Source organism: Medicago truncatula, chromosome 4 (genome assembly GCF_003473485.1).
Source record: "Medicago truncatula cultivar Jemalong A17 chromosome 4, MtrunA17r5.0-ANR, whole genome shotgun sequence".
Lineage (NCBI taxonomy): Eukaryota > Viridiplantae > Streptophyta > Magnoliopsida > Fabales > Fabaceae > Medicago > Medicago truncatula.
This window is the reverse complement of record NC_053045.1, coordinates 736,655-763,841: the sequence shown is the minus strand read 5'-3', so window position 1 is coordinate 763,841 and position 27,187 is coordinate 736,655. Positions and strand designations below refer to the sequence as shown.

General features: G+C 30.3%; 2 protein-coding genes and 2 long non-coding RNA genes across 5 annotated transcripts; 2 read left to right on the top strand and 2 right to left on the bottom strand.

Moving 5' to 3' along the window:
* Positions 1-883: 883 nt before the first annotated feature.
* LOC11420487 (aquaporin NIP6-1) lies at positions 884-25,796 on the bottom strand. Of its 2 annotated transcripts, XR_005645701.1 has the most exons (6): positions 25,476-25,796; positions 24,612-24,836; positions 24,327-24,521; positions 22,639-22,700; positions 1,368-1,532; positions 884-1,263 (listed from the first exon to the last, which is right to left on the bottom strand). XR_005645701.1 is itself a non-coding variant. In XM_039833055.1 (5 exons), the coding sequence occupies exons 1-5, from the start codon at positions 25,701-25,703 to the stop codon at positions 21,833-21,835; spliced, it is 918 nt and encodes a 305-aa protein (XP_039688989.1). In that variant the 5' UTR covers positions 25,704-25,796; the 3' UTR covers positions 20,792-21,832. The 2 variants fall into 2 exon arrangements, 1 of the variants encoding a protein (XP_039688989.1); XM_039833055.1 differs by lacking the exons at positions 884-1,263; positions 1,368-1,532 and adding an exon at positions 20,792-22,040.
* Positions 1,854-3,733, top strand: LOC11434390 (heavy metal-associated isoprenylated plant protein 7). The gene is made up of 5 exons (XM_024781342.2): positions 1,854-1,918; positions 2,032-2,403; positions 2,506-2,593; positions 3,087-3,251; positions 3,356-3,733. Exons 1-4 carry the CDS (start codon positions 1,910-1,912, stop codon positions 3,185-3,187), a joined length of 570 nt encoding a protein of 189 aa, XP_024637110.1. The 5' UTR covers positions 1,854-1,909; the 3' UTR covers positions 3,188-3,251; positions 3,356-3,733.
* On the bottom strand, positions 16,791-20,527 carry LOC112421101 (uncharacterized). The gene is made up of 2 exons (XR_005645702.1): positions 20,170-20,527; positions 16,791-17,262 (listed from the first exon to the last, which is right to left on the bottom strand). It is a non-coding gene; the product is annotated as an uncharacterized lncRNA (long non-coding RNA).
* LOC11421045 (uncharacterized) lies at positions 17,182-18,422 on the top strand. Its single transcript, XR_003011076.2, has 2 exons — positions 17,182-17,269; positions 17,409-18,422. It is a non-coding gene; the product is annotated as an uncharacterized lncRNA (long non-coding RNA).
* Positions 25,797-27,187: the final 1,391 nt, after the last annotated feature.

Sequence of the window (27,187 nt, the reverse complement as noted above, 5' to 3'; positions counted from 1 at the left end):
GACCGTCTTTTTATTTTATTTTTCTTAATCAAATTTCAAATCAATTCTAATTCAACTTCAAGTCAATTTCTTTCAATCTTAAAAACACAAATCAATTCTCATTTGCCACTTGGCTTTTTATTTCAAAACCTTTTTCAAAACTAATAAAAAACACAAAACCAATCAAACGTCAATTTCTACCCCGAACTACGAGGTTTTGATCCCTCACGGGTACGTAGGCAGAGGACACTTGTCCTTCCAAATCAACTAAAAAACAATTTTTTTTTCTCTTTAACTAAAATCAATTTTCTTTTTCTTTTCAACTCATCTTTCAATTCCATTTTCATCTCTTCAAAAGCAAGCAAGTTTAAGCACAAAAAGTTAAATAAAATCAAGAGGTTCTCATAGAGTACTACGAATATTTAGGGTGCTAATACCTTCCCTAAATATAACCAACCTCCGAACCCTAAATCTCTTTAAAATGGGTGGTTTGGAACTTTTTCCCCTTAAAAAAAAAATTGTTCAGTCGTGAGATAAATAGTGAGTCAAAAGTCAATCAAATGGCCTTGACCTCCGAAAAATGGCGCGACACATACATACATTAAGTGCGCGTTTAGAATCACTATGAGTTTAACGAAGTCATAGTAACATGACTTTCGTAAAGGTTTCAAAGTGTAACGTTTTTTTTTAAATCTGGTGACATACTGTGATTTTGTCAAATTCTCCATAATTTTAACATGTACTAAAACTTGATGTTGTGGCCAGGGCCGGCCCTAGGCATAGGCTAGGGGTGCGACAACGTAGGACCCAATTTTCTTTTAAAGAATTATTTAAGGAGCCCTTTTCTCAAACTTATCCTATGACCCATAAATAATAGGAACGACCCTGATCGTAGTTCAAATAATAGTTGCGAAGTTATTTTAAATTTTATAATCTTGCATAGTTGCATACATATAAACAATTATATCAAGTATACAACATTGGTAAAAATACTAACAGGGGTCCTATTTTTTATATATATTGATGTATTAATTAATGTAGTTGGGCTGATTAATCAAATTATTACCAGGTTGGAGCTGAGTTTATAGGCACATACATTCTAATGTTTGTTGGAATAGCCACTGCAATTGTGAACCAAAAGATACATAACTCAGAAACACTAATTGGATGTGCTGGAGCAACTGGACTTGCTGTTATGATCATAATATTATCAACCGGTCACATTTCCGGTGCTCATCTTAATCCGGCTGTCACGATTTCATTTGCTGCATTAAAACACTTCCCCTGAAAAAATGTAACAAAAAACCTTAAATTCATATCTTCTAATTCAATTTTTACATGTTGATTAAAAAATGCTAATTTATATTTTGTGAATTAATTTTAGGTACCTTTGTATATTGCTGCACAAGTTTTGGCATCAATATGTGCTTCATTTACTTTGAAAGGGGTTTTTCATCCATTTATGAGTGGTGGTGTCACGGTTCCTTCAGTTGAATATGGCCAAGCTTTTGCTTTAGAGTTTATTATCAGCTTTAATCTCATGTTTGTTGTCACTGCAGTGGCCACCGACACAAGAGCTGTGAGTATATTATATAATATATATATTCTATTATAAGAAGTTTGATCTTACATATATTTTTTTGGTTTGAATTGAATGTTATATGTATATGTATATACACTAGTAAAATATGTTAGAACCGATCATGTGCTTGAGGATTGGAGTAGGACAATAGTCCATACTTTGTTTAAGAAAAATAAGGAAATGCAAATAAACAAGAGGAAATAAAATAGTTTTTATGTTCTCAAATGAAATTTGTGCTAAATATCAAATCAAACAAAATGAGTTAGCTAACAAAATCAGCATGTATATACAGATTATAAACAATTAGAGTCCCTCTTCGAAGCTTATCTCAGCAGCAGAGTAACACCAATGGGGGAGGTATTGAAAGATAACTCTTTTTTTTATTATTCTTAAATCATTGAAATTTTCATTGGTTATATTTACTTTAATTTTTATATGGCGCTGATTCTGAGCAATTTTATTTTGTTTAGGAAGAGAAGAAAACAGAGGAACCGAAGAAGAAAGAAGAAACCAAGCCAGAGGAAACAAAAGATGAAGCTGCTGTTCCTGCGCCACCTCCGGCAGAGATTTTGCTGAAAGTTTTCATGCATTGTGAAAGCTGTGCTCGGAAAGTTCGTCGGTCGTTGAAAGATTTTCCAGGTGTTGAAGAAGTGATAGCTGATTGCAAGTCTCATACGGTGGTTGTGAAAGGAGAGAAAGCGGAGCCATTGAAGGTTTTGGAAAGGGTTCAGAAGAAGAGTCATAGGAAGGTTGAGCTTCTTTCTCCGATCCCAATTGCTCCTGAGGAGGAAAAACCTGCTGAGGAAGAGAAGGCTGCACCTGAAGAGGAGAAGAAAGATGAGGTAAATTTTTGTTTTTATTTCTTTCAACTTTTAATACTTTTCATTGATTTTGTCCTTCGAATCCGTGGAATGATGTTTTTTTTTTTTGTTCCTCATTTGCAGCCTCAGATTGTGATTACTGTCCTTAAAGTTCACATGCATTGTGAAGCTTGTGCAGAGGAAATCAAAAAACGGATACTTAAAATGAATGGTACTGTCCAATTCCAATATTTAACAAATTCAATTGATTTAACCATGGTTGGTTCAGCCGTTTTTTTTACTATACTAGGTCGTGTGTAAGAAATTGCGCAATTTATTTGATTGAACCAATGTATTTATTACGCGCGGAATATCATGTCGGGTTTTTTACTATAATATATATATTCTATTATAAGAAGTTTGAAGTTTGATCTTGCATATATTTTTTTGGTTTGAATTGAATGTTATATGTATATGTATATACACTAGTAAAATATGTTAGAACCGATCATGTGCTTGAGGATTGGAGTAGGACAATAGTCCATACTTTGTTTAAGAAAAATAAGGAAATGCAAATAAACAAGAGGAAATAAAATAGTTTTTATGTTCTCAAATGAAATTTGTGCTAAATATCAAATCAAACAAAATGAGTTAGCTAACAAAATCAGCATGTATATACAGATTATATAATATACTCACAGCTCTTGTGTCGGTGGCCACTGCAGTGACAACAAACATGAGATTAAAGCTGATAATAAACTCTAAAGCAAAAGCTTGGCCATATTCAACTGAAGGAACCGTGACACCACCACTCATAAATGGATGAAAAACCCCTTTCAAAGTAAATGAAGCACATATTGATGACAAAACTTGTGCAGCAATATACAAAGGTACCTAAAATTAATTCACAAAATATAAATTAGCATTTTTTAATCAACATGTAAAAATTGAATTAGAAGATATGAATTTAAGGTTTTTTGTTACATTTTTCCAGGGGAAGTGTTTTAATGCAGCAAATGAAATCGTGACAGCCGGATTAAGATGAGCACCGGAAATGTGACCGGTTGATAATATTATGATCATAACAGCAAGTCCAGTTGCTCCAGCACATCCAATTAGTGTTTCTGAGTTATGTATCTTTTGGTTCACAATTGCAGTGGCTATTCCAACAAACATTAGAATGTATGTGCCTATAAACTCAGCTCCAACCTGGTAATAATTTGATTAATCAGCCCAACTACATTAATTAATACATCAATATATAAAAAATAGGACCCCTGTTAGTATTTTTACCAATGTTGTATACTTGATATAATTGTTTATATGTATGCAACTATGCAAGATTATAAAATTTAAAATAACTTCGCAACTATTATTTGAACTACGATCAGGGTCGTTCCTATTATTTATGGGTCATAGGATAAGTTTGAGAAAAGGGCTCCTTAAATAATTCTTTAAAAGAAAATTGGGTCCTACGTTGTCGCACCCCTAACCTATGCCTAGGGCCGGCCCTGGCCACAACATCAAGTTTTAGTACATGTTAAAATTATGGAGAATTTGACAAAATCACAGTATGTCACCAGATTTAAAAAAAACGTTACACTTTGAAACCTTTACGAAAGTCATGTTACTATGACTTCGTTAAACTCATAGTGATTCTAAACACGCACTTAATGTATGTATCTGTCGCGCCATTTTTCGGAGGTCAAGGCCATTTTTCTAAACTTATAGTGATTCTAAACACGCACTTTTGACTTTTGAAAAAAAAAAAAAAAAAGGTTTTTTTGCTGATATGATATGTTAATTAAGTGTACCTTTTTGGCAAGAGGGGGAGGGGGAGGTAAAGAGCAAGTGACTCCATCTTCCAAAATCACTCTTAAAGCAAGGAGAGAGAGAGAGAGGCCTTGTGTTTTGATATATTAATTGGAATGTAATGCATATATATAGCAATTCATGCCTAACTAAATGCCTAACTAAATGTTAGGGGGCGTTTGTTTGACGGTTTAAAATTTCATTCCTGGGATTAATCTTTCCTGGGAAATAATAATGGGCATCTTATTCCTGAGTATTTTTAGAAAATGGTGTTTGGTAAATAATTGTCAGATTCATGAGAATTGTTTGTGATAGTGGGTATATGGGTAGTTATTTCCATTTTAGTACCATTTACATGGGAATCTTTTATTCCCGTCCACTTTCTTTGGGAATAAAATCATGGGTAAGTGGAAGTTATTTTTTTCCTAGGAATTCTTTATTCCCGGGAATTATTTTTTTAACTTTGTAACAAACATAGGAATCTATAATTCCAACCTCCATGTTCCTGGGAATAATTTTTTAAACCAGGAAACAAACACCCCCTTAGTTTTTGGATGAATCAAATACACATGCAGAAGCATCAATCTTTATCTTTATTAAATTTCAATTCAAGTCATTAAACTGGTAAAAGCAGTTTTACAGTTAACTAAGAATGTTTGGCGACAAATAATTTCTAAATTCATAAGCTCGTGTCATTAAATTAAGTTTGAAGTACATTAAATGCACAAAGCCAATTAAAGCAATATGGAAGTTTTAACTTCAAAATAAATCCATGGAAAGAACATTTATTTTTATGACAAAACATAAAGCAAATAATAGCAAAACATGAAACTCTCGTATGTAACCAAAATGCATTTAGACCTGGTGGAACAAGAGATACATGAGAACAAAATAAAAAAGGAAGAAAAAAAATAGTTCAAAGATCTTGGCTAATGAGAAAATAAACCGTGAGTGTGAGAGTGAGAGACAGAGAGATAGAATTGCATTGCATACTTGTTTGATTGGAACTTATGTAGAGCATCAATGTACAACTTCCTAGTGTATGGACCTAGATTCCCTACCTAGATTCCCTACCGTACTACAACATGGGATTTGGATTTACTGCAGTCACAAATTCACGTAGTTAGCACATCAGTGACCGTTGAGTTGAAATCGGATCGTACATAATGTAAGTAGTTTTTTTTTTTCATTCTAAAATACCGAGCTTGAAATATGGACCTTCCGAATTCAGATCTTAATTTAACGGTCTTCGATGTATTAATTGCGTGAATGCGTGAAATTTGTGGTTGCAACAAATCCTATTTAACATGATCTAAATTAATATCAGCGGCTAAAAGATTATTCTATCGGTCATTAGATTAATCCAACGACTAATTTATTTTTTAGTATCCAGTTTAAGGATCGACTAATCTGACAACCAGTACATTCTACTTTTTTTTTAATGACTTTATTATTCTCTTCACACTTGTCTCTCTACATTTTTGGTATTTTTATCTACTTTTTATTGGTATATTCATGACTATAGGTTACGACTTATGATATGCTAGATAAGATCAAAAGCCTACTTTTTAAATTTCAGAATAATGTATTCTTGTAGAATGGACTTGTCTTATAAAAGGTGTGGTATTCTGAATTTCATACACCATCTATGATCATTAGATTATCATACACCATGCAAAATTTGCGTCTAATTACAATAACCCTGATCATGTACTTTTAAACAATATTAGTATGACTCAAATAAACTCTCTGTAGGTACACAATGCAAAGAACCTTATTTATTTCGCAGACAAAAATTAGGTACACTTCTAACCTGGCATTTCTACATCAAATCAAATGAACCTAAAAATTAGGTACACTTCTAACCTGACATTTCTACATCAAATCAAATGAACCTAAAAATTAGGTACACTTCTAACCTGACAAAAATGAGAGTGAGAGACAGAGAGAGATAGAATTGCATTGCATACTTGTTTGATTGGAACTTATGTAGAGCACCAATGTACAACTTCCTAGTGTATTTTTAATCTAAACTCTTTGTCTTTTGTGTATTCTATTATTATTGTGATAGACAAACCATTCCACAAAATCAAGTTGATGAGGGCATAAGCTGCAGTTAAAATCACTTACATTAATCATGGAGGTTTGATGTCATGTCATATTGTCAATTACTCAAAGAGTTTAAACATAGAATAATTTTGTTTCTCTCACACATGAACATAATAAACTTTATCTTTACTTTTGTACCCGGTATTTTTCATCATTCTTGTGATGAATGAAACAAACAACTACAGAAGATTTAAGATTCGAAATGGCTTAAAGTAGTGCAAGAAGAATATGCATCCCTCATTGCCATTATGCAGTCATGGAGATAAATTGGCCTCACTATACTTCAGAATGTCAAATGTGTATAGTAGGAAACTGTGGAAATGCCTAAAGCTCGTTTGGTTACTCAGCACTAAGCTCTTGCAAATAATTATTTTTGGATAAACTCATAGGAAGTTTCTCCAAAATGATTTATAAGTAAGAGAATGTTCATGTATATTTTAGAATGAAATAGGAGTATAAACTAAAGTCATTATTATCGGTCTATATAATGATACTCCCTTCGTCTCAAGTGTTTTGTGAAAACTAGGTCATCATTTAATGATGCTCCTTAGTTTAAAAAAAAAAAATCGACTAAATTAATGGGTTTAATCCCGCCGTTTATTATACATATTTTTCTTTAATAAATAATAAATAGCATGTTAAAAACATAAACTAATTATCTATCTTAAAGGATAAAATTGTAAAAATAATAGTGATTACAAACAACTTTAAATATCAACTTTTTTAATTTCATTGCTTTTGGCAAAACGGTCTTTACATATAAGGACGAGGTTAGTATCAATAGTATATATATAAAGTAAGGTTTTTTATGACGCGTGTCACTTCTACATTTATTCGCAATATTTTTATTATTTTTCTATTTTTTAAAACCGATATTTGATTTGGCATAAATATCTCAACAAACTTTTGATCTTATCTATTAAATATTTTACTTAAATTTTTTATTGAATTCATAATATTTTATGTAACAGAAATATCTCAACAAATTACATACGACACCCTTCAACTATAAATCATCAATAAATCAATCAATCAACGGTGTATATATAAAGTAAGGTTTTTTATGCCACATGTCACTTCCATGTTTATTCGCAATATTTTTATTATTTTCTATTTTTAAAACCGATATTTGATTTTGCATAAACATCTCAACAAACTTTTGATCTTATCTATTAAATATTTTACTTAACTTTTTTATTGAATTCCTAATATTTTATGTCACATAAATATTTCAACAAATTACATACGATACCCTTCAACTATAAATCATCAATCAATCAATCAATAGTATATATATATAAAGTAAGATCTTTTATGTCACGTGTAACTTCCACGTTTATTCGCAATATTTTTATTATTTTTCTATCTTTTAAAACTCATATTTGATTTGGCATAAATACCTCAACAAATTTTTGATCTTATCTATTAAATATTTTACTTAACCTTTTTATTGAATTCCTAATATTTTATGTAACAGAAATATCTCAACAAATTACATACGATGCCGTTCAACTATAAATCATCAATCAATAGTATATATATATAAAGTAAGGTTTTTTATGTCACGTGTCACTTCCACGTTTATTCGCAATATTTTTATTATTTTTCTATCTTTTAAAACCAATATTTGATTTGGCATAAATATCTCAACAAATTTTGATCTTGTCTATTAAATATTTTACTTAACTTTTTTATTGAATTCCTAATATTTTATATAACAGAAATATATCAACAGAAATAACACAAATTCCTAAAATATTAATTTTATTATATATATATATATATATATATATATATATATGTTAATATTTTTACTAAATCCTATTAATTTTATTTGTATGTGCATCTATAAATTTACGAGTATTTATAATATGATATATTTTATTATATTTGTGTGTATTTATTAAGATATTCATCATATTCCGATCGGTGATAAATTTTATTTGCAGATATCGTACATATAATTTTTTTTTATCTTTTTGAATATGTTTAACCCGGGTAAATACACTAGTCTTTTTTTTTTTTTTTTGAGGGAGACACTAGTCATTTATAAAAATAACAAACGATGTATTGATATTCTAAAATATCAATTTTTTTGAGAGAAAAAGAAATACAAATGTGACAATTATTATGACATCAAGAGAATGCTATCTTTAAAGAAGTCTCTCATTTAATTCAACTTTTGTTTTAATGAACTAATATTTACTATCTTGAGGGTAATTTAGGCAATGTAAATAAATTTTTTCTTTGTTGACTAATGTAAATAACTTTTTAAATGTGATTATGTGGTTAATTATATTCTTAATATAGTGATGATTTAAATCAAGTGATTGAGTTTAGTACGTGGTTAATATAATGAAATGTTTGAGTTTGAATTTTGCTCGAAACTATCTTTGATTATAAAATTTAGTAAACCTCTCAGTTGAACTTCAAACTATGAGAGCTACATTTCCTTGATAATCAAATGGTTAAAAAAAAGTGATTCGATCAAATTTTACTTATAAATCAAATGCTAAATAAATAATTGTTATGACATTCAGTTTTATGGATTATCTCGGATACGGGAAATGGATGTATTTTCTCTAACGGGTTGAGTGAATGTAGGGTGATGGAACCTATCAAGGTGGAAAAGCATGATTATTGTGAATTCAGATGAAAAAGGCACCAAAAATTAATTTGTGGAGCAAATATTAAAGGCAATCAATAATCGAACAATCTCATACAATAATAAAAGACCTAACAATTATGAGCAAGAACAATAAGATAAAGAGAGTACAAGAACAAACACACCATAGATTTATTTACCCAATTTGGTTCAAATTGGCCAACATTTAGTAAAGAAAGTGGTTATCCAATCCACTATCAATGAGTCTTTGCAAGTACAGTCTCAGGCAACAATAAAGTGACATAAAAATTTTGAGTAAATAAAATGCACAATCAAAGCAAGAACAATAAGATAAAGAGAGTACAAGAACAAACACACCAGAGATTTGTTTACCTGGTATAGTTCAAATTGACCAACGTCTATGGGAAAGAGCGGTTTTTCAATCCACTATCAATGAGTCTTTACAACATATATAAAAAATTAGTTTCAAGAGTTCTCCAAAACTAACCATATTTTCTACCATTTTCCACTCTCTTTCCTTCAACAAGAGAGTTGTAAAGTCATCAAAAAATTGTACCCAAGAAGCACTCTACATTTATGAACTTCTGTGTTTCCTCTCCTTGCCTCTCATTCTTGTCTCCAAGAATCTCTCAGCAAAATACAACATTTTTTTTAGAGTCCTCTCTTTTGATTCTCCAAAATTAGGTTAAAAATCAAATCCAAATTCTAATATCAACCAAGAATTGTCCTTTATAACGTCACATACTAATAACTATGCCATTCATGTAGCAAGTGTCACTTTTTTTTTCTGGAATTATTCAAAATGAAACTAATGTAATTATGAGTTACATACTCCCTTTATGATATTCCCACTGAAAATCGATTCAAGTGTACTTGTGAGGATTCAAGTGTCCCATATTACAGTGTCTTTTACATACATAAATATCATAGTTGATATGACATCACAAACTAATGTCTATAGTTTTTTTCGAAACAATTCCCATTTCATAGTTGGCCATGTGTCCTTCCTTTCTTTTGCTTTTTCCTTTGTATATCTATATACTACTATTAAAGTTGATGCCCTATAAATTTCCCATTTTGCCCCTAGGAGGGGTATTTTTGTAATTTTCTAATTGGTGGAATTGTGTTGTTGCCACCTCACCATTATATGGGTGCATTTCCCATTTTGCCCCTCACAATTTTTTTATTATTTTATAATTTTTATATTTTTGATAACTTTAACTATTTTTCGATTTTTTATCCCAAATTCAGTTGCTTCTACATTGTCGTTGTCGAAGATTAAGGTATCGCTTGACCCGGTTTTTTTTTCAACTTTTCTACATTTTTAAGGAGAAGTTAGGTCAAACATAGTATCAATTAATTACTTACTAAAAAAAGTAATTTTTTTGAATGCATAAAATTGAATGGAATGAGCTTTGGCCAAAAATTGTTGAATGTTACTTTAAAAACTACTTCTCGATAATTTATTTCACAAGCACCTCTTTTTAACTCACGTTGTTTACTTACTAAAAAAAAGTAATTTTTTTGAATGCATAAAATTGAATGGAATGAGCTTTGGCCAAAAGTTGTTGAATGTTACTTTAAAAAAACTACTTCTCGACAATTTATTTCACAAGCACCTCTTTTTAACTCACGCTGGGAACCTTTTCTTTTATTGTTTAATATTATATTTCAATATGTTTTTTTCCTTCCATTTAACTTTTTTTTTGAACCGTTCCATTTAATTTTTTAAGGATGTTCCATTTAATTTTATTATCTTTTTATCGCTTATATATTTAATTTCAATATTGTTTAATCATCACAACTCCACAAATATTTTTATTCACTCTGTCATTAAATGATACCAAATATTTTATTTCCAATTTTTATGTTTTTAACTATTTTTCAATTTTTTTTCCCAAATTCAGTTGTTTCTACATTGCCGTTGTAGGAGAATAAGGTATCGTTTGACCCGGCTTTTTTTCCAACTTTTCTACATTTTTAAGGAGAAGTTAGGTCAAACACAAACACAATATCAATTAAGTACTTACTACAAAAAGTAATTTTTTTTAATGCATAAAATTGAATGGAATGAGCTTTGGCCAAAAGTTGTTGAATGTTACTTTAAAAAACTACTTCTCGACAATTTATTTCAAAAGCACATCTTTTCAACTCACACTGGGAACCTTTTATTTTATTTTTTAATATTATATTTCAATATGATTTTTTCTTCCATTTAATTTTTTTTGGAATCGTTCCATTTAATTATTTTTAAGGAGGTCCCATTTAATTTTATTACCTTTTTTTCAAAGGAATTTTATTATCTTTTTATCACTTATACATTTAAATTCAATATCGTTTAATCATCACAACCTCACAAATATTTTTATTCACACTGTCATTTAAAGATACCAAATATTTTTATTTTCTTTCTTCAACCTCGCAAATATATACGAACACACATATTAGCGCTTAGAGTAATACTTTATATGTGTCTGTTTTTTTGTTACGCTACTGCGTATAATTTTTTTTGACGTTGCATAATGCGTATGCTTATTTTTATTCTTATCTTCAAAAAAGGTCTAGATGCCTAGAAAAATTATACTTATATATATATATATTTTGCACCCTTATATTGTAACAAACTATGCATATCTTTTTCTTATTCGAAAAAACTAAACATATATGTTTCCATGGCACCAACAATGTAACAAATATAATATCATATAATATAAATTCTTATCTTTTTGAAAGACACCAAAATGTACACTAATAAGTAACATTGATAAATCATGATGATTGAATTTTAGCTCATGATAAGGTTTTGACACAATTGTTATTTTAGCTTCTGGTACTGTGGTTGAAAAAAATTTGATGTATGTGGGTTATTTTAGTTTTTGTGAGTAATCATAAAGCCATAACAATTTTCATATTTGGTTTATTCTTTCCTATATGATTGAGCCGTACAAAAGTTGATTGGTGAAATTTGTTTTGGTCATATCATTGACGTCCAAAAAGTTGATGATTCAGAAATTTGTGCATTTAAAATCAGGTTGATTTGATGATACAAAAATTGATCACATAGGAATATGTTAGCTTCTTTCGATATCAGAATGAACAGAGGGAATAAAATTAAATGATGTATTATTGTATCTTTATATAGGACTTTCGATGTCAAGGGATTATGACTACATTAAGGATCTAAAAAATGATTTGGACATTTGGAAAATAGGATTTGGAGTGCTGGATTCTTGGATTGTAAATGGTAGTAATGAGAATCAACATATGAAACTCATTATTTGTGATGCAAAGATTAGATGAGTTGGTTAAGATTTGTTGTAATTTCCTTTATGATTTATCAATGTTACTTATTAGTGTACATTTTGATTTATTTACATTTTTTGGTTTCTTTCTCGAATTTAGGGTGATCGAGTTCATGTAATAACTCGGTATAGAGAATTGGAGCATTGAAAGGCTTTGATCGAGGAAAACAAGACTTATACTTTGTATAATTGTCATGTGTTTGATAATGACATTGTATTTAATCTCTTTAGGGTTGTTTTTGGTTCTGATACAAAGGTGCAGAAGTATGACAAGTTAACTAACGTTCTTACTCATGAATTTCGTTTTAAGTCATTTAAGGAAATTCAAGATGGAAAATTCAAATCTGACATTTTATATGATATAGTTATGTGCTTTAATTTATTTCTTTGTTTTCTCCGATTATAATATTATTATAGATGTAATATTTTTTTTAAGAAATCATCGGGCTTCTTCATGAGATTGTCAAGACAACACCAATTGGCACTAGAAAGAAACCGTGTATGAACACTGTGTTGAAAGATAAAAGGTATTATTTTCTAGTTTGTCAACATCAGATGATAGAATTTTGTATAAGTTTGATAATGACCTGAAAGATGTCTTTCCTTATGCAGTGAGAATATAGTTGATGTAACACTATGGGAAAAATACTCCGTAGCTTGATCATTTACCATCTATTTACCTTGAGTTCTTCCATTTTGTAGTCATTCGCAACCCAAATATATGTAACAATTGGTCAGGTTCGAGGCTGCTCATCAACCTACATTATCCGGTTGTTGAGAAGTTTAAGACTTAGTAAGTTTGCATTATGATTTCAAAATATAGTATTAGAGTAACTTATTATTTCACAATCTGATTTGATTGTTTTTTGACCATGTTTCTTGAATTGTTGTCGTGACCTTAACACTTCTCAAGCTCAGAGGCAAAGTATCAGTCATAACTTAAGTTAGAGTTCGGCTTCTTCTCAACGTACTTTGTACAACGATTTTTTCAATCTGCCTCAGGTTAGGCCAATTACTGAATTTATAAACTTAGTCATGGTCTGCTTTTTTTATGCACGAACATGCTTTGAGTTTTTTGATGCACAAGTTAAAAATACATATTGCATTATTCTTTATTTCATGTGCATAATTTGGGTTAGGATACATACTTCATCACTATTTGGAAAACAACTAAATTCAATCATAACCAGTTTGGATGGTATTATAAGAGTTGCACCAAATGTTCGAAGACATCAATGTCAAATGGTGCTAGCTATAGATGCACATGCGGGAGTGATGCTTAATTTCCATTTGTTTCAACAATGTTAATTGGTCATCGGGGTTCATATAATGCACATACATGTATTTATCTAGACTTTATAGGAAGATAATAGGAAGATAAATTAGAAGTCATGATACATTTTCTTTAGCTTAAATCAGTTAAGCTACCTTTATTTTATAAATTATATGTAACTATATTCGCATACAGAGAAAGTATAAGTGTCGCCTCATTACCGCCGAAAGAGCAAGCTATGAAAAATACTTGGGTGGGCTATGGATCAATTTCTGCAGAGAACGTGTGATGATAGAAGGTGGTAAGCTCATATTTGGTCTCGAAAAGTCACCGAAGAACTTGCACGTTCGAGTTGTTCTAAAGTAAATATTTGCTGCTGAACTATTTGAACTTCTACTATTTTGACGTATCGCTTTGGACTGTAATCATAAACTATTTTGACTTTGGGATGTCATTTGTTCTTTTCATTTTGTCTGATGTAAATATTGGCAAAAATCTCTTTTTAGTTAGTCTTTGACACTTGGAGTCTCTTTTATAAACCTAACTATTATGTAACGTTAATCTGCACATTATTGGTTCCTTCATTGGTTCAAATTAGTATCATGTTAATTATAATGTTGTTTTCCTAATCTTTTGAACAAAATAGAACATGCCCTTTTTCTACAGCATATCTTTATAATGCTTTGGAATCAACCCATACATATTTTATGATGAATCATAATGTTCCGTCGTTTTAACATATCTTCTTTCGATTTTTTTTTTTTATCAAAAACGTTATTGAACCCGTGCGAAGCACGGGTTTGAAGCACGGTTTTGTAACTAGTTTTTTAAGATGATAATGCTACATCTTAACACTTAATAATTGAAGCCTAGTTTAGGAATTCCATAATCAAGTTTTTTTATATATTTTCTTACACTAGTTAAGCTTGACACAAACAATGGGTATATAGGAGAATCTAATTTTGGCCTTTTATGTTTTCATTCATCATTTAATTCTCTTTTATCATATACTAGTACCATTTAATTCTCTTTTTATCATATAGTATTACTATTTTGCTTCTTTTCTCCCATCCAACATGTGATTGTATCGAGTAAAGATCATCTTCGTTTGTCAAATTAAATGGAGTATACAATTTAAAAAGAGATAGACAAATTTTTGACTCACTATTTATCTCACGACTGAACAAATTTTTTTTTAAGGGGAAAAAGTTCCAAACCACCCATTTTAAAGAGATTTAGGGTTCGGGGGTTGGTTATATTTAGGGAAGGTATTAGCACCCTAAATATTCGTAGTACTCTACAAGAACCTCTTGATTTTATTTAACTTTTTGTGCTTGTAGACTTTTTATAAAACATAATTATGAATGAATAACAAATGCCTAACTAGTAGCTCAAGTTGCCTAACTAAATGCCTAACTAAATGTTAGTTATTCAACCAACAATTTACCTAACTTGAATTATATCAACTAATAAAATCCTTGACAAGAAAGGATAGGATAACTTGCATGTCTGCCTACAAATGGTAAAAAAAAAAAACCTAGCTTGGAAGTGGTACGGAACCATTAACATCATAGTGGTGCATTCATGTAGAGATTAAGACAATAATTTTTACTTGAGCTATAGTTAGAAAAGAGATGTTTGATCTCTTACAATAACAACTAAATTATCTCTTTTTAATTATTGTCAATGATTATATTTACAATTTTTAATTATTGTTATAGATCTAAATATCCATTTTTTAGTGGTTGTTCATGTAGAGATTAATATATTCCGGTTTTTCTTCTCAAGGACTAAAAACTACTTTTATTTTTGTTAGAGAAATATTAAGTTTCATACGTTTTTCTCAAAATCTAATATGGGTCTTCATTATTAACATTTTGGAGAAGTCAGCTACAAATTTGTTTTATTATTATTTTCCTTACATGAATTTGTTTACACTTATGAGCTTAGTTCTTGAATTAAATGTCCTTTAACAGGAGCCCTAAATAAGTTCTTCTGAATGATGAATATAATATTTATTATTGTAGTGGACTTAGAAACAAAAAAAAAATCTATAAATAAAATATAGGTATTTTTTAATAATGGTAGTAAAGCTTCTTTTTTTTATTTTAAGGGAATGATGGTAAAGCTTTTAGTAACTAAGATAATATAGTTTCATACTATATTTTTGTGTTTTTTTAGGGATATATTAAACGTCTAATAATGTTGCTAATTTTTTTAAATGTGTGTATTCGTATCTTTAATTCACTCTTAAACTATAATACTTGTGATGTCCATTTATTTTAAGAAATGGTGCGTCCCTACTAACATATCTGTTTTTTTTTTCTTTCTAAAGAAATAAAGAGACTCTGATTTCAACAACAATAAAATGAGGATTCTCTAATTACTCATCCAAAGAGATCTAATAATCTTGTATACATGATATCACAATTCGGATAGAACTTAGGTGATATAGCATTTGATGGCATCGGTCAATCACAATGTCACAAGTGACTTTCTTCTCTTTTCTACAAGATATTTTTGTTTTTTTTACACTTGTAACAGTATAGTTAGTCGATGTCACAAATATCACCAATGTTATATCACTCAAGTGCTACTCTAACCTATCACAATGAAGGTGAGTTCCTACTAAAACAAGAGTCTATGATTTATCTTCTAAAAAGAAAGAGTATATGATTTATGTGAAAAAATAATGTAGTCGATAGAGTTAAAGGAAACATCAAAATATAGAATGTTGATATGGTTGGCTAAAAAGTGAAATAGGTTATAGGATAGTACTTCATTGCTTTTGAGGTTCATTGCTTTTGTACTATTTTGTTTGCTGGGCAGAATTTGAATGAAAATCCCTTTTATGATAACCTTGCTTGTACAAAAGTAAAATAGGTAGGGATTCAAGAATTGGACCATTACCAATTCATCGTACCAACATGAGAACATCAAAAGATAACTCAAACATGGACCATTTATTTCCACTTACACTCCAATGCAAGTCACATCACCATGTGCCCTAAGTCTCCAAGGAAGTGTTCATATGAATATGACAATTGGGAAACAGATATACACGTGTCTACGGTTCATTAGTAGTTGTGCTACTATATGTTATATGTTAGGGTTTTTCTTTTTGAAGGAGGATTTTTCTTTTTTATACCATTTGCTTTTGATATTTCTGGTTTCTTAATATCAGAGGTTGTTGTCCTTCTACATAGAGTTTAAAAGGTCATGCATAGTAATTAAGTTCATGAATGTTATCCGCTTACCTTCTATTCAAATGTAAATAATATATATAAAAAAAATATACCAACCAGTATTCAATTACACCGGGACTCGGCATCCAAGAAAACTATATTAAAAAATGTTACATGAATTGCATGCTTGAAGATTGTAAAAGTCTATTGAGAGTCAAAAAACTAGAATTGCATGCTTTTCATTGCAACTCTAGTAAATCAATAATCTTAACAACAGTCATCTCAAAATACCACTGTTCAAACACAAATAAATTATAATATTCTTGTTTTTGTATGTAAAATGATATGGTAGGTTTCCCGCATTGGGCATTTTTCAAATTAATTAACATCCACTTGCAATGGTTGTCTTTTTTTCATCCACTTGCTAAATAAGCCTTCCTCATATAATACCTACAAAGCTACAATATAGGTTACAAACCTACCATGTATATGAATATTTTATGTCAAAAGAGGTAGTATTTAGACACAAGATTTCCTCTTCACTTGCCATTCACTTTCGTTCTCCATCCTGCTTGAACTCTTGCCATCTCCAACCTGCAAGGTAATTAAATCAACTTTAATTTATTCATTTCTCTTGTCATTGAAGTTTTTTTTTCAAGTTTTTTGATAAATTTGTTCTTCATGATTGAGAATTATGTTGTCATAAATTGTGTTTTTCATGCTCTAAATTGATGATGCAGGTAATATATTAGAGGAATAAAACACGTTTTCTTATTGGGTTGTGTCCTATTTTCTACAAGACATGTACAAATTCATGGATTGTTTTTCTCTCATTCTGCACGAGTATTCAATAGTTTATTCATGCAATTTCTTACCACTCTTTTGTCTCCAAACTAATAGTTTATTCATGCAATTTCTTACCACTCCTTTGTCTCCAAACTACAGGTTTTCACAACATCTCATGGGAGCATTAAAGGAATCACACGAGCAACATGAAGGCACAACAAAAGAATACAACAATTAGAATATTTCCCAAAAATTTACATTTTCTTTTGAAATTTGTAAATATAGTTTAACATGCAGAATCATCATAAAATTAAGGGTCAATAACATAAAATGGAAATCTATTTAAACACCAATTTAAAAAAGAAAACCAACAAAATTTCTACCGGTGCTTGCATGCTATTTAGGAATGATTGATGATTTACAACACCAAAAATCCAAAAAGGTACATAAAAGCATGCAGAAACTTATTAAATAAATAGATCAATGAGGTGGTTTTTCTTTCCTTCTTACTATTTATACTGAAAAGCAAAAACAATTAAACCTTGATAAGAATGATCAGAAACTTATTAAACAAGGCATGAAGTCGTGAACAAAATTTACTTTAGCTTTATTACATAAATATGGGCCAGACATAATACTACACACACTCTAGCATTGTGATTGGCAAATAAAGAGAATGTTTGTAATCTTATATGTAATAATGGAAAAGGTATCAATCAATTTTTTAAACATGAATTGTGAGTAGAATAATTTGATGCAGTCTTAAATGTCTTCCAGTCAATTTTCACAAAATAAACAACTATTGCTTCAGCGAAAGGGAAGTGAGGTTTCCAGTTTGTGACTCCACATGTCTATTAACTTAGTACAATAAAACAATACTTCTTAATTAGAACAAAGAGAGTTGTATTATAGAATTCATGCTATATTCTTTGTTCATTATCAATGCAATAAAATTCAAGTTACAATTATTAATCTGTTTGAATGTATAATTGTATATGGATAATAATGTATTTTATCACAGAAACCATCAAGCGAATAAAATAATAAGTCGTAATAAAACAACTATAAAGGGTTCACTGAATGACTGACTACCCAACCAATGTCTAACTAATAATCAAATACTGACAAAAAAACATTCCAAACATAAATGGTCAATGTCAAACTAATGCAATCATCGCTTTGACACCATTTTGTCCTTAGCTTATGTAATTTGATCAATTGTCTTGGGTAATTTGAAGCTAATCATGTGTTGATGTATTGAGTTGTAAATCATCAACGATATCCACCCGTGCGTATGCGCACGGGTACTAGACTAGTACTCATACAATCCTATAAAGTTTCTAGCCAATGCATGAAAGTTGTCTGTAGACTATATTATTTTGAGTGACAATTTACAACTTATAATTTTAGTCACTCAAAATCACGTCTTAGTTTCTAAAGAGATTCTACTCATCATTTTATATTTACATCTTGTATATCAAAAAACCAAATTCCTACACCATCTATGATCACTAGATTATCATACACGCAGCAAAATTTGCGTCTAATTACAATAACCCTGATCATTTACTTTTAAACAATATTAGTATGACTCAAATAAACTCTCTGTAGGTACACAATGCAAAGAACCTTATTTATTTCGCAGACAAAAATTAGGTACACTTCTAACCTGGCATTTCTACATCAAATCAAATGAACCTAAACCAAGGAACATATTCTCATCCAAAACATTTCAAATATTCACAATTCAACCCCTTAAGCAACGAGTCTAAGTTTCACTCTTGGAGGAGGTAAAATGAATTCTAAAAGCATACAATTGACTTGGACATCTCACAGTGTTCTCAAGAATAACTGATTTTGCATCCATAATGAATTCCAACTTAAACTAGAATTTTAAGCTTTTGCCCTGAAATTAAGTCTTAAATGTTCCGTGCCACTCACTATTACGTAAGAGACAGTATGTATCCACCATAAAATCACTTAACAAGTTACATTTCGTTCAATTTCAACCAAAATCAATTCATTCAAAACTAATTTTTGCAAGACCTCATCAAACTTTTCTAATACTCATAATAATCTATGAAGCACGGACACTCCTCGGATTAGGCGTGTCCCTGTGTCGGACATGTGTCGTGTACAAGACACCAACACTTGTAATTACACTGAATTATGTGATTTTTTTTAAATTATTAGCTGTGTCGGTGTGTTAGAGTATGTGTCGTGTCCGTGTCTGTATCCGTGCTTCATAGATATTAATAATTAATTTTGCCTCCATAGTTGATTTTAACTTGAATATAGAATTTGTAATCATTGAGTCTAAACTTGATTTTTACCCTAAAATTTATTGTTTTTTTTACAGTACATTTATTGTTAACACGAAATTTATTGTTAACTTTAGGTAAATGTGTTCAAACATAAATCATTTTACATTCGGGTCATTTTAAGTAAAAATCAATTTTACAAAATAGATTCATTCAAAATCAATTTTTATCATCCGTGAACCAAACATGCACTAAATTATGATAGGATCAGAGAAAGCAAAAGAGCGGAAGCTCATCCAATGATAAATTCCTTCCCCGTCACAGACAAATTGAGAAAACCCCAGAAAGAAAAATCGAAACTTTAACACATGGGGATTCAAATTGTGCATATTCATATCAATTAGCATAATTTACAACATAAAAAACATGAGAATGAGAGAAAATTAATTGAAACCTGTTTGCGAAGGGAATCCCATGAAGTAGTTGGTACCTCCATGGCTGAAAACCAAAAAACAAAAAAGAAAGAAGAAAGATTGAAACTTTGAATCAAAAGAGTGATGAATCTGACGACGATGATGATTGTTGGTTGGTTGGCGATGAAGACAGACCGTCTGCTCCCGCGGGGACAATTGCTTCTTCCCTCCTCCTCTTTCTCTTTCTTATCGTTTTTTTTTTTTTAAGAGGTTGCTTAATTTCTATTGCAGAAATTTAGATCTAATCTATTTTTTATTTTTTTTTTAAGAAAGTTTAGATGAATTGAATTTCGGATATTTAAGTTAACAAAGATTTACAAATGTTAGTTATGAGAATTGAATATATTGTTGTTGAATTATATCAACTAATACACCTCCTTAATTCAAGTTAGTGACATTTATCATCATGATTCTCCTCTAAGCTATACAAAGGTACTTATTTTTAATGCCTTTATTAGAATCAGCCACTTGCACTTCAGCTCATATCGAAAATCAAGCTTTTCTTTGTTCTCTTAATTTCTAAAAAAAGTGAAATCTTGTCTCAATGTGTTTGCTCCTACCATGAGCAATTGAATGCTTAGCTAAATCAATTTTTTTTTTTTTGAGAGAAAATCAATTGATGATTTGCTACCAACTAGAAGTCTCGTCCATCTTTCCTTAGATTTAGTTCCTCCTTTAACATATTGATATCGATGCAAATGCACGGTTTAACAGTCATAATAAAATATCGATCTTAAAGATTTGTGATCATCGGAATCATTGGATTTCATTGTTATGACGAACACACCAACTCATATTCCTTCCTTTTGTCTTGAAAATACATGACTAAAGATGATGTATTCTTATTTGTATTGTTTACTTACTCTATCTCTGGTAATAAACAATGGCCTCACTAACACAAAATTGTATTCTCATGACAATTCATGCTAACTTGGCCTATTAAACCCAAATACCCATTTTTTACATCCCAAAAATTCTTAAGCTATTCTCATGTTTCAAACTTTATGTCTAACTTCATATCCTACACAAAAGAAAAGAAAAAATAGATCATGAAAAGTTTGTATAAAACTATTTTTCATGTCTTCAAGACCTAAAGGAACTACTAACTCTTCACTAAGTTGAGAGCATAAACATAATGAAAACAAAGAATGCAATAATATAAAGAAGCAAAAACTATATTGAAATAAAATGCAAAAGTAGAAGTGTTCTACAATTACAAAGCTTTTATGCGTATAGTGATGCATATGCAAGAGCCAGAGGCCACATGCTAGAGAACTAATGTCATGAATGCCTAAATGAGAAAGTTAATATTTGGAGTATTAAATTCAATAAAAAAAATTGGAACTGGTTACGAGTGTAGTGATGCATGTGCAAAAACAACACTGATTTTTTTGGGATAATGTTACACAACTGATTAAACATGAACATATATGTACAAAAAACAGCATTGATTTATGTTTATCAAAGTGGTGTATTTATTACAATGTGTGCATATGCAGCTAGCTAGGGAGGCATCAATGCAGTACTCACTCATTCTTTTTTAATTACAAACTATAATGTATTTATATACTATCATACAAAGATTCTAATTAATTAAGAGGTATTCTTAGATCTTATATATTGCAACCTTGTGGAAGATCATCATCATCTTCTGAAACTTCCAGGGGCAGAAGAGGCTTTTACCTCAGAGTTAAACTCTTCATCAGGAAGCTTAACAACAGTGTAAGCACCTGCCCCACCAAGGGCACCAAGAATAGGGGCTATGAGATATAACCATATGCCTTTGTAGTTGTTTGCAGCAATTGCTGGTCCTAATGTTCTTACTGGATTCATTGAAGCTCCAGTTGCAGGCCTGCAGTATATATAGTGTCAAAACAATAAGATTGCTTATTTTCCAACCTGACACTTCTCGGATGTTTCTGGTTTGTTCGGATTTTAAAATGCATACATGTAAAAAACAGGTGTTGGCACCTTTTTTTACACGTCCGAATTTCAAAATCTTGATAAACCAAAACATCCGAGAAGTGTGAGATAAGAAAAGAAATTTGCAAGCAATAAGGTCATGTTAGGAAACAAGGCCTAAATGAAATATTAGATCTTTCTCGCCCTTTGTCAAGTTTATATAATTTGCTTTGTCGGTTATACACACGTTTTTTTTCCTCTAAATATTTTAGCGGCTATAAATTGATCAACCCTTAAGACAAATGAAAAATCTGATGTTTGAACATCAAATCTCACATATGGCAATATGTTATGTCAAGTGAGTTATGCTCACGAAGTCGAGAACGGTAAACACAGATTTTGATTGATAAATAAAAATATATCCAATGATCTAGTAATGATTGATGATAAAAAAAATTATTTACATTCACAATACATACATACTAATTAGATCAATTATATAAACATGAATGTGATTAAAATAATGAGGAGTGAAAGTTGGAACATACCCAGCAATGAGTATGTTGAGCATGACAGTGGCTCCAACCGCGATTCCCGCAAGTTCTCCCACCTGTATTGCATCATGTTAGCACAAGTCATTATCGATATTAATTAATTCATAAAGAGATCCTTTGTCAAAAAAACAATAATATGGGAGATTCATCTATCTATATCAAATAATAATTATAATCTCCAAATTTGTAATTTATCAAAACTTGTTTCACAAAGATAAATTAAATTAATAAAACTTTAACTTTAAATTAACTAAAGAGTTTTTCAAACACAATATCATTAAATTAATAGAATTAATTAAAACTTTCTTGTGTTTATTATTTTAAATCTTCATATTGAATATTTTTTTGTTTATATATATATGAGACAGATGGAGTATGTGTTTCTACATGTTCAATAAGGATATGCTATTTTGAATAAACTATTTTCAGAATATATGTGCCTAGTTATTAGTTGATGCAACAAGCAAAGGTTCCAAATCCCACATGTCTTCAACTATGATGAGTATAGAGTCAAATATCTCACTGCAAAACATGTATGCAGTATGCATGTTCATAGATACAATTAGTGGTCACAAAAAACGAATTTTATATATCCATTTAGTGAGGACAAAAGCTGCTGACATATCTTTTCCATTGACTCTCATCTTAGCATTTTGGATTTATGTGCCTCAATCTTCATGTACCCTTCTTGTCTTCTTGGTCGACTCTTTTTGGATTTAATTTTAAGGTCATGCTAGCTTATATCTTATGCTAACTTATATTTTGAGTACATGTTAAGAAAACATAAAGAGTAGCAATTTTTAACTTTTTGAGAAATAAAAAATTGAGTTTACAATATAAGTTTCTATTTTTTTTAAATAGTCGATGGCTAGAAATTCACTTTTTTAAGATGAATAAATAGAGAGTCCAAGGTTCAAACCCCTACCATACCCATACATATATAATGCAGTGTCCTTATCAAATGAATTAAATTCGTTGAAACAATATAAGTTTTTATTTTAGGTACACTAACAAGTATCTTAAGGACACATGTTAGCATTTTTCAGGATTATATTATAAAAAAATCATATTTTATTGTATCCATATATACGAGTGTTCCTTTAATAATTGATTTTTTTTTGTGAAAATTAATTTCTGATGAAGTAAACTAATAAATTTTCTTTTATAATTATTTTTTTGTTTTTGTATTTACTTAATCAGTTATACTACTTGATTGAACAAAGTTAGCCTAGTGGCTTGAATCATGAGATATTAAAAGTAATGATTGGTGATGAAAGAGTGCTAATTGCAAATCATAAACTGCATTTCTCTAGCCTCTTTATTTGTTTATAATTTTCTTTTAGGGTTCGAATTTTAAACTTTACATGTATTGTGCGTTGTTCTAAACTTTACATGCTGATTTTGTTAGCTAACTCATTTTGTTTAATTTGATATTTAGCACAAATTTCATTTGAGAACATAAAAACTATTTTATTTCCTCTTGTTTATTTGCATTTCCTTATTTTCTTAAACAAAGTATGGACTATTGTCCTACTCCAATCCTCAAGCACATGATCGGTTCTAACATATTTTACTAGTGTATATACGTATACATATAACATTCAATTCAAACCAAAAATATATATGCAAGACCGAACTTCTTATAATAGAATATAGATATATATTATATATAATATACTCACAGCTCTTGTGTCGGTGGCCACTGCAGTGACAACAAACATGAGATTAAAGCTGATAATAAACTCTAAAGCAAAAGCTTGGCCATATTCAACTGAAGGAACCGTGACACCACCACTCATAAATGGATGAAAAACCCCTTTCAAAGTAAATGAAGCACATATTGATGCCAAAACTTGTGCAGCAATATACAAAGGTACCTAAAATTAATTCACAAAATATAAATTAGCATTTTTTAATCAACATGTAAAAATTGAATTAGAAGATATGAATTTAAGGTTTTTTGTTACATTTTTCCAGGGGAAGTGTTTTAATGCAGCAAATGAAATCGTGACGGCCGGATTAAGATGAGCACCAGAAATGTGACCGGTTGATAATATTATGATCATAACAGCAAGTCCAGTTGCTCCAGCACATCCAATTAGTGTTTCTGAGTTATGTATCTTTTGGTTCACAATTGCAGTGGCTATTCCAGCAAACATTAGAATGTATGTGCCTATAAACTCAGCTCCAACCTGGTAATAATTTGATTAATCAGCCCAACTACATTAATTAATACATCAATATATAAAAAATAGGACCCCTGTTAGTATTTTACCAATGTTGTATACTTGATATAATTGTTTATATGTATGCAACTATGCAAGATTATAAAATTTAAAATAACTCCGCAATTACTATTTGAACTACGATCAGGATCGTTCCTATTGTTTATGGGTCATAGGACAAGTTTGAGAAAAGGGCTCCTTAAATATTTCTTTAAAAAAAATTGGGTCCTAGGCTGTCGCACCCCTGGCCTATGCCTAGGGCCGGCCTTGACCACAACATCAAGTTTTAGTACATGTTAAAATTAAGGAGAATTTGACAAAATCACAATATGTCACCAGATTTTGAAAAACGTTACACTTTGAAACCTTTACGAAAATCATGTTACTATCACTTCGTTAAACTCATAGTGATTCTAAACACGCACTTAATATATGTATGCGTGCGTGCGTGCGTGCGTGCGTGCGCGTGTGTGTGTGTGTATATATATATATACACACACACACACACGCACGCACGCACGCACGCACGCGCACAGATATATATATATATATATATATATATATATATATATATATATATATATATGATATGTTAATTAAGTGTACCTTTTTGGCAAGAGGGACAGGAGGGGGAGGTAAAGAGCAAGTGACTTTAGGTAAGGCTCCATCTTCCAAAGTCCAATCTTCAACACTAAAACATTTTAAATTCTTGAGGAGTGAGTTCTTTCTACCATTTCCAGTTCTCTCAGACCTGAAGCCACCAAAAAGAGGAGCACCAGGAGTACCTGGTGTTGCAGGGGTAGAAGGTACTGATGGGATTTCCTCATTGTCCATACTCTAATCACTCTTAAAGCATAGAGAGAGAGAGAGAGGCCTTGAGATTGATGTTAAAATTGTTTGTTTTGATATATTAATTGGAATGAGAGTGCAAAACTAGGTAATGCATATATATAGGAATAGGATAGGTGAGGTAGCAATTCATGCCTTCTTAGGAAGGTGCGTATGTACATATAAGTATTTTTATATTTATTCATTCAACCTTTTTTCAATTTATTGTTTAGGCCAAAAATACAATGTATTATTGAGAAGTGTTTCATATAAGTGTTAAATCATGTACAAGTTTGTTTTTACTATTAGATCAATAAATTTTAGTAATAAATTAAGTGAGATAAAATAAAATTTATTGATTTAATGGTGAAAATAAAGTATGTAACGAATGTTGCAACACTATTTTACTAGTACATGTTAGAGGAAATATATTTCTAATATTTTCTTTTTATTCTTTCAATCTATTATTTTCTTTCGTTTTTTTTAAGAGAGTTTATGTGAATTGGATCCTAAGACTTATTTATTAAAATCATGGGAGGCTCATAGATGTGATAAGCTATGAGTTGGACTCAAGTCCTTGCATGGTATGAGTCAATTTTGTGACCTAATGCTTAAGAACAAACATAAACATTTTGTGACAATTTCAATTTTAAAAATTAGATCGAAGCGATCACACATTTGAATCATGGTTCAATTGATTCAATCACAGTTGATCTGGATAACGAAAAATTAATAAAAAAAATACTTAAGAAAAGTAAAGGAAAAAATGAAAAAATGTAAAAAAGAAGAAGAAGGAAAGGTTGAACCAACTGGAACAATCGAGTTAGGATCCTCTTCATTTATCTCCATTTTCTTCGTTTGTTGAGATAATAAAGACACAATTTTTTTATAAAAAAAGTATAAAATAATTAATGTAGCTGGGACCCATTTAGTGGAAGCATTTACTTGTTTTTGTCTATCTCTTTTTAAATTGTATACTCCATTTAATTTGACAAATGAAGATGATCTTTACTCGATACAATCACATGTTGGATGGGAGAAAAGAAGCAAAATAGTAATACTATATGATAAAAAGAGAATTAAATGGTACTAGTATATGATAAAAGAGAATTAAATAATGAATGAAAACATAAAAGGCCAAAATTAGATTCTCCTATATACCCATTGTTTGTGTCAAGCTTAACTAGTGTAAGAAAATATATAAAAAAACTTGATTATGGAATTCCTAAACTAGGCTTCAATTATTAAGTGTTAAGATGTAGCATTATCATCTTAAAAAATATACAAAGGAAAAAGCAAAAGAAAGGAAGGACACATGGCCAACTATGAAAAGGGAATTGTTTCGAAAAAAACTATAGACATTAGTTTGTGATGTCATATCAACTATGATATTTATGTATGTAAAAGACACTGTAATATGGGACACTTGAATCCTCACAAGTACACTTGAATCGATTTTCAGTGGGAATATCATAAAGGGAGTATGTAAC

Excerpts from the sequence above, each read along its gene's own strand:
- LOC11434390 (XM_024781342.2), top strand. Across the intron at positions 2,404-2,505 it reads AAGAGGAGAAGAAAGATGAG|CCTCAGATTGTGATTACTGT; the intron begins GTAAATTTTTGT and ends CCTCATTTGCAG. Across the intron at positions 2,594-3,086 it reads ACGGATACTTAAAATGAATG|TGACAACAAACATGAGATTA; the intron begins GTACTGTCCAAT and ends TGGCCACTGCAG.
- LOC11420487 (XM_039833055.1), bottom strand. The coding sequence starts at position 25,703 with ATGGACAATGAGGAAATCCCATCAGTACCTTCTACCCCTGCAACACCA. Across the intron at positions 22,701-24,326 it reads TGGCCACCGACACAAGAGCT|GTGGGAGAACTTGCGGGAAT; the intron begins GTGAGTATATTA and ends GATGCAATACAG. Across the intron at positions 22,041-22,638 it reads CTCAACATACTCATTGCTGG|GCCTGCAACTGGAGCTTCAA; the intron begins GTATGTTCCAAC and ends TATATACTGCAG.